Source organism: Aptenodytes patagonicus, chromosome 18 (assembly GCF_965638725.1).
Source record: "Aptenodytes patagonicus chromosome 18, bAptPat1.pri.cur, whole genome shotgun sequence".
NCBI classification, from domain to species: domain Eukaryota; kingdom Metazoa; phylum Chordata; class Aves; order Sphenisciformes; family Spheniscidae; genus Aptenodytes; species Aptenodytes patagonicus.
Window position 1 is genome coordinate 13,587,970 of NC_134966.1, and position 7,985 is coordinate 13,595,954.

At 44.0% G+C, this 7,985-nt stretch overlaps 1 protein-coding gene across 6 annotated transcripts in view; it reads right to left on the reverse strand.

Annotated features, from left to right (window-relative positions):
• GARNL3 (GTPase activating Rap/RanGAP domain like 3) overlaps positions 1 to 7,695 on the reverse strand; it is a 63,042-nt gene extending 55,347 nt beyond the window's left edge. For 5 of the 6 annotated variants that reach the window (XR_012996787.1, XM_076355711.1, XM_076355710.1 and 2 more), the window contains exon 1: positions 539 to 684. Coding sequence is in view for 5 of the 6 variants with exons in the window: in XM_076355711.1 (XP_076211826.1) it covers positions 539 to 594 (56 nt within the window). In the remaining variant the exon portion in view is untranslated. Of the gene's footprint in view, positions 1 to 538; positions 685 to 7,491 lie in introns of those variants that run through there. The other variant, XM_076355712.1, reaches the window with a different exon arrangement.
• Positions 7,696 to 7,985: the final 290 nt, after the last annotated feature.

The window sequence follows — 7,985 nt, forward strand, 5'->3', positions numbered from 1 at the left end:
AAAGCACTTCACTTGGGGGGCTGAGGGGTAGTGACAGAAGGGGGCGAGTCTGCAGATTGCACCTGTGTGATCGCAAGGACACAGCCTGCATGCCTTTTGGGCTCTCCATTCTCCTTACTACCTGGACCTTTACTTGCCAGCATCGGTTAACTTATTTTCATTGAAGAGGCAGGCACAGGTACAAGCGCGCTCAGCAGTCAGGTAATCGCAGTTACTATCCCAGCGGTATCCACTTGCACGAGCGCAACGCTGAACAAGCTGAGAAATCGACTCTGAAGACGCTCCTCCGGCTCCGCCCCCGCCACCTACAGCAGCCCCCGAGAGAGGCGACTGCAGCTCCGGGACTCCCGCTGCTCCGCTGCCCGAGGGCCAGCCGCCCCTCCGCGCGGGAGCCTCCGGCGCCGCCGCTCCAGAGGCCCTTCCAGCCCCCCGGCCGGTGGAAGCACAGCACCGCCTTTCCGCCATCGACAGCGCGGGCCCGCACCGCATCGCGCCGCGCCCCGCCCGAGCTCGGCCCCCGCCTCCCCGGCTCCGGTACCGCTGAGTGAGGCCGAGGAACCGGGTGGAGGCCGCCTCTGCGCTGCTCAGCTCCATGCGGGCGTCCTGCCGGAGGCCTCACCCCTCCAGCGTCGCTCTCGCGGCTCCGTCCCGCGCGGGAGAGGCGACGAGAGCTCCGCGCACACATCCCGCTACCCCGGCGCACGGCCGCCGCGCGCGCCCACCCCGGTCCGCGAGCCACTCAGACGCCGCGCCGGCCGCCGCGCCGCCGCCGGGGCCCGCCGGGAGCTGTAGTCCCGGGCCGCGACCGAGCGGCCCGTCCTTCGCAGCCGGAAGCAGAGCTCCGCGAGGGGAGCGAACGAGTCCTGCGCCCCAGCGCAGCGAGGGGCCTTGGCCGGCACCGCTCTGAAGGGTCGGGCCCGGGGTAGCGCCCCTCGCGAACGCCGGCTTGGTAATACGCGGGGAGGTGGGGAAGCTGGCTCCCGTGGAGTCGTTATCTCGGAGCTGGTTGCTATTTAATAGGAGCAAAACCCTTCGCCGGCTCTCCATCCACCTGTGGTCTCTGCTGCATTTTAGAAGTCAGGCCTAATGCTACTACCGTGGCATCGGTAAAGGCACATAAAACGTTTTCTCAACCTACAGCTCAGAATCTTTAGAAGTGCAGTCGTCTCACAGACTGATATTCTCTATCATGTTCAATCGCAACTGGCCAGCAGGGTGAAACATCACTGGGGGTGGAATGACAGATCAATTCAGTATTATTTCTTTAACAAAATCGAAAAGTCAGACAGCACGTGGGCAGTCTTTGGCTTGCTAGCCGGCACCAGCCCACTTCACCGCCATTGAGTCTTAAACGATCTCCACCTGTGTGACTTTGAAAGTCTTAACACATAACAAAACAGCAGCGCTTTCAAGGGTGTGAAGCTCTTCCCTCTGATTTTTCTTTTTACACAGACACAGCCTATTGTTCCCTACCTTTTCAGGAGGTAAACATAGTTATTTTCGTCATGTGATGTAAACCCTGGAGCGAGGTTTGAACCCTTCCATTGGGGATCAAAGCATGGCAAGGTGACCTAAGTATTTTTTGACTTATTTTAAAACTTTTCAGTAGGAGCTGAAACCATTATTACAATCAACTACTATGACTAAAGATGAACCAATGTTTTGCTAGAGTAACAACTTGTATCTTGGGTAATCATAACTTGGATGACTGTATTCCATTTAGACAAATTTCTTCAGTAATTTCAATTGCTTGTATGTTTTGTAATGAACTGTACTGCATTACTGTATAATTAAATACTGCGGCCATCCATGTAGTAAACTGTAATGAGTTCTACATGATGTGATTGTGTATATATTCTTATCTTTCTTTACAACAATTATTACAAAATAGTAACGTCAGGTAATACACGAAAACTCTCCTTTGAGGTTTGAATTTAATGAAAAGCTTCCTTAGTGTTAAAAGACAGTTCAATTTCCAGAATTCACTTAATTCTGGGTGCCTCTGCTTATTCTGTCAGCCACTAGAAAATGAAGCATGACACAAGAGCGCAAAGGACACCCATTATGCAGTAGAAGCCACCAAAGAGCAACTTTTAATTAATGCTGATCTGGGCTGGACTCAAGCTGCTGATGTACTGCCGAGGAATTCTGTCAAGCTTTGGTCTTGCCTTAAAGAATCCAGACACCACAGAATGCTAAAGCCTGTTAGTTAAGACACATTTGGATCTTCTATAAGCGAAGTTTCCAACATATTGACACCTGATGATAGCTTCACAATGGAGCCTCTGGCAGCAATTCTGCCTAAGTGAGTCTGCACCCTCCACCAGTTACTTACTCCTCTTCCTATGTCACAGCATCACCCTTTGCTGTCAATTCTGCCATTGTGTTTGAGGAGTCACACTATCAGCTGCTCAATAAAGTAACTTGGGGTTAAAAAAAAGAAAAAAAAGTCTTTCAAAAATGGTAGGGAGAGGCTCTTTTTGGTTAACCCAGGAATTAACAGGATACAGTTGAATTGTGAGTTTAATGATAGATTGATTTGAGCAAAGTGCAAGTATGAATAAAGTGATAAAATGCGTTTGGAACCCAGCATACTATTATTCTGAACCTCACATCATCACATAGGACCACCTACAAGTTATATGTCCCACAGCTGCTCAAGTATGGCAGATGGCGCCTCAGGTCCAAATCAAAAAATCATACCCATACACCCAGCCTCTCACCAAAAACTGGCAGTTATTCCTAGAGAAGTGTATCCCTGTCCACAGGCAGTTGATGGCCGCATCTAAGTTTGTAATATAATGCTCAATGAGCAAAATTTAAATATGCCTTTCCCCCCCCCCCAGTTTTTACCCCCAGTGCTAAAACACAGCAAGAATTCCATGCATGGGGCACTCTTGGAGTAACATCTCTTCATGTTTTCTCCTGCGCACTGCCTTTTTCCTCATACAGACAGCTGCAGCATTTCATAGTTCTTCCAGCTAGGAATAATGCCATCAAATTTAAATCAGAAACATTTAACAATTTTTGGAATAATCTTCCTTCATTAACGATATTATTGTGCTTTTACTCAATGTTAAATGTATGGACGCGTGTCAATCCTCTACAGTCTGTCCCCTGACAAATCCTCAAAGCTGACAGGAGATAGGAATCTGCACCTTAGCAACTACACCTTTGTTTTTAAAAATTAAATCTAAAAAACGCTAAGTCTACAGGCAAAAAACTCCAAGAAGATAACTGGTTAATTACTGCAAACAATCCTTTGTACTAGTTAACTGTATCACTAAATATTGTTTGTGGTTTTGAAGAATTATCTCCCATGCATGGAAAAGATCTTCCAGTTTTGGAAATCAATGGAAATAATTGATTTTAGCCCAGTAAAATAATACACTGTAAAGAATATCTTATTTGTTTGTAGACTACCTGTATAGAGCTCATTACATCATAACTGAAATGTCCGAACACAAATCCAACCATGTGCCACTTGAAAGTAAATTTCAACTAACAACAATGTAAACTCAAAGTTGACTGCTTATATATCAAGAAACACCCTAACAAACATAAGTATGCATACCCAGTACAATAACTTAAAAGGAACTTCTACATTAAAGAAACAAAAATCTTTATTGAAAGAAATACCAACAATAAACTCTACTCGGCCACAACTTTCCTTCTCTCCAAATATTTGGATTGCTTTACAAGATTGCCAAAAATGAGGCTTCATTTCTCTTGTTCCTTCAGAAGAACCTACTTCCACGGAAATAATGAAACAGAAAGAACCTTCCACTTAAAGTACTTAATTTCCACTTTAACGCAGTTGTCATTTACCCCATTCCTCTTCCCTTCTGTGCACTAAGTATAAAACACAGTTAATATGAATACATGCACTCACTCAAACCTAAGTATTTGCTCTGTGGAGCCCCTCTGTCATCCTGAAGAATACCAACTTTTAAAACACAACCGCTCTTTCAATCAGCAAAGAAACATACCCTGCTTCTGCATAGATCTTAGCATTGCAACAACAGCTTTTTCTCAGTCAATTTCTTTCTAAGTATGCCTCCTGAAATGGAAACCCTGAAAAAGTTCTGGGCCTGTCTTACGCCGTACTGAAGTCTAACAGCATGCTAAAATTCCAGCCAGGGTGGAATGCAAGCACAGAGCCTCTGCATGAAAAAGAGCCACAAAAATTGAAGTTTGAAGTTTGTTTGGTTTTTCTAAATGTTTGGGAAAAAAAAAAAAAAGCATTTTTGTAGTATGCTGTAATTTCCATGCTGCAATAAATCTTGAACATGATAAAAACCACAATATTCTTTACACAAAGGGCTGCCTCCCTTACAACATGCTGTCAGCAATTCTTTCCCATTTTCTCAAACACAAGCACACAAAGATGGAAATGAGAAAGGTAGTAGCAAATTAAGAAAACAGAGTGTCTGAAGAGGTATGCTGCAAATGCATTGGCGTGGATGCTGTCTAGCTAAAATTTGGGATTCCTGTTGACAGCTTTTAGCAATGATAGATGTTTTTAGTATTCTGTTGCAGGATGCAGCGTGTCTCTGCAGTAAGAGGCTGGCAGAGACACAAATAGCAGAATTGCCTTAGCTTTATTTGTAATTACTGCTGATTCTATGTCAAGTTCCATACTTCCCCCAAAAGAAAAAAAAAAACGAACATAATACATAAAAATGGATTTTATAAGCATATGTGCTGAGAAACAGAGAGAGAATATTTGAAGAAAGGGACAGACAAAAAAGCCCACAGCCTATGAATTATAAAGAAGAAAGTGCGAGAAATAGAATTATGGGAATCATAAGAAAAAGACGTTATTCACTGGAAAAGATACAGGATGGTAATAAACCTGAAGGTTCATCAAAATGAACCTCCACTTTCTTTGTTTAATTTCCAGAATTACACCTCCCTTAATCTGCTTCCACCTTTATAATAGCATGGGTCATTCAAGTCCATTTTGTAAGGATTATATAAAGACCGACGAAGAGCTCAATTCACCAGACTTGTGATATCTGTACTGTCAGCAATTTCAAATAGGGCTATTCTTCTCTAAAAACAAGGACTCTTCATCATTACTTTTGTTAAGGCATTGTAAAACAAGTTTACTTTCTAACTTCAGGACAGATGAGATCCTCAGCACCTTGCAGACAAGGAATATACTTTGAAAATGACTGCAGACTCTTAGACAGGAATACAGCTGGTCTATTTCAGCCTGACAAGTAATACTACAATTAAGATTTCAAAATAACTCTATCAATCCATTTTATCTCCTTGACTTTCCCAAAAGACCACAAACTCGCTTTTAGTGACTCTTTAAGATGAACTTTCCCTTTATAGCAAAACCATTCTGTAACTCTCCACTGGTGATGTGTCTCTCATGTTCTTCTGAAGCACGCAGTAAAAAGTACTTGCATAACATACAATGATCCAAAAAGAGAAGATATGTTCAATTTCCTTTTATTGAACGAAATCAGAACCACTCATCTTTTTCACAACTGGATAGCTACAAAAAACCAGAGAAGTCTAGAAGCAAAGTTCTCAAAAGCAGACTAAGCCACAAAAATTGAAGTCTGAAGTTGTTTTTTTTTAAATGTTTGCAAAAGAAGTAATGAGGTCATGAAAACCCTGGGCACATACAGGACTAGAGTAAGATGGCTCAAATTCTACTTAAGTCCACATAGCCAGCATTTTCTATTATCTCATTGGTTTTGGACCTTCAGATGTATTCAGCCAGTTAGGGACTTAGGTATAATTCAGACCACTTGAATCTTGACCAGAAGGTCTGCATTACCTTCCATCCAGACATAAACATTTCTAGTGCACAGACAAACTTTACTCACCATTACTACTTCCAAGCTTTCCCCTTCACACTGTGCACTCAATGGACCTGTGCAGACCTGAAGTGGCATGGGTTGGCCACTGCCTGGGCAAGGTTGAGATTCTACACCCAGTGTAGCATACTTGCCAGCTCTGAAGGCTTTCACAAGGCCAAAGTCCAGCCTGCTTGCAAAACAACCATACAGAATGAGAGACAAAGTACTTCATTTAAGCTCTTAAACTAGAGATATATATATATGGATATATATTTGCTTGGTGACAAAATGGACGAAGACCTTAAAAATTACAATGATCGGCACAGAGGAAGTAGGAAAATAGTTCATGCTTAGTGAAAGAGATTTCCAGAAAAAACTACAGTATTAGCAAGGCAAGGGACAAGAAGGAGCAGACCCTCAGCTGCTTCTTACTACCCTGCTGTGCACTGATCATTTAATGGATTGTAAAGGTGTAACATAATTTCAGCCATCTGCAGAGAGTTTTCTGTGGAAAGTACACCTATTCAGTATGCCTGCAAGTAGCAGAAACTAGTCAGTTCCAAGACAGCCAAGCAGGTAGGTCAGATTTGCTGTGGAATGCTGCTCTCAAGTCAAGATGCCACGCCAGAATGACTTCCATTCACACTATGGCAACTAAAATAGTGGGCTCGCATGGTGACTTGCCTGCCAGATGAAAACCAATGGAATTCAAGATGCATCTAGACAGCATTGTACTGAATACTGAGGAAAAGCCAGTCATCACAGTTTGTGCACAGATGAAACACTAAAATAAAAATTTTACTTAGAAGTAAGAAACTAGAAGCGCCACAACAGCATTCTCTGAAGTGTAGTCAGCATCACGTTTCACACCAAACAGACAGGCAGAATCTGTGTGCAGTGGAGAATTTGGTATATGAATGCCAGTTCTGGATTACTAGAAACGAGGGAAAAGTTCTTGCAATGACACAGCTGATGCAAAAAGGGGTGAAAATCCAAACAAAATCCAGTAAAGCCAATAAATCCCAAACCAGAATGCTAGCTGTTAGGAAAAAAACACCAACAATCAAGGGCAACTCCAACATGGGGATAAAACTTCAGCGAATATTTTTAAGAAGGCTAATGCACAAAATGTGTAACTTACGGAGAAAAAAAAAACAGGACCATTAAACTGTATTTCTTCTACAGAAAAAAAAAGGTATATTACATAGCTAGAACTAAAGTAATTATCTTCTAAAACACACTGGAAACTTCACAAGATTGACTGAATTCTAGCTATTTTTGCAGGTAACTGGTTGAGCCACCCATTTCCATAAAAACAATTATTCTCAGTAATTAAAATATTTTAAATACCTCAGCAAAGCAGTGGTTCAAGAAAAAAAATACCAGTTTTTAAGAAAACATAGAACACCTTGCTTTTCTAACAATTCTAAATTTCCCAAATGGAACAATTAATCTGTACAGTTCTTAGTACAGTTTTGAGTGATTTTTAAGGCAAAGTTAAAGGACAAGAATTTCTTTTCCCATAGGCAAGACTTTCTTACGTCTCTGAGAATACGTGCGCGTGCCTATCTGTACATATACACAAAGACGTAAGTACAGTCGAATATATATAGAACACAGATGTCAACAAAAGAAAATGTAGCCTTATCAAGGGTTGGAGATTCACCCAGACCTCATTCGGAAGAGTTCTTCAGAGACTTTCTGTTTGTTGGTTTATTTAAGACAAATCTCTGAAGGCGTTTTCTCTGTTTCCGCATGTTTCAGGGTCACCATCAGGTCGGGCAGGCCGCTGCCAAAGGCCGAGGACAGCGTGCACCTCGTCTGCCCCTCCCAGGCTGGCGGCTTCGGCACCAGCCGGCCTTGCTGCCCCTCAGGAAGCCCAGCTGAGTGGCCGCCCGGTACCGCCACGCCGCGGCCCGCCCGCCGCCCGCGCTGCCGCAGCGGCGGTGGTTCCGAGCGCCACCCCGCCGGCCGAGCGCCCGCTTCTCTCGGATGCTCCCGAGCCAGGTAGTTACCAGAGGACTCTCAGAGGCGCCGGGCACCAGCAGCAGCTGGCGGTGAAGCTGCCCGGCGCACCTGAGAAGGGCATCGGGACGCCCTCCCGCCGCGGCGCCCCCACGCTCCCGTAGATTTCGGCGCTCCCCTGCTGACGCGGACCAGGCGAGC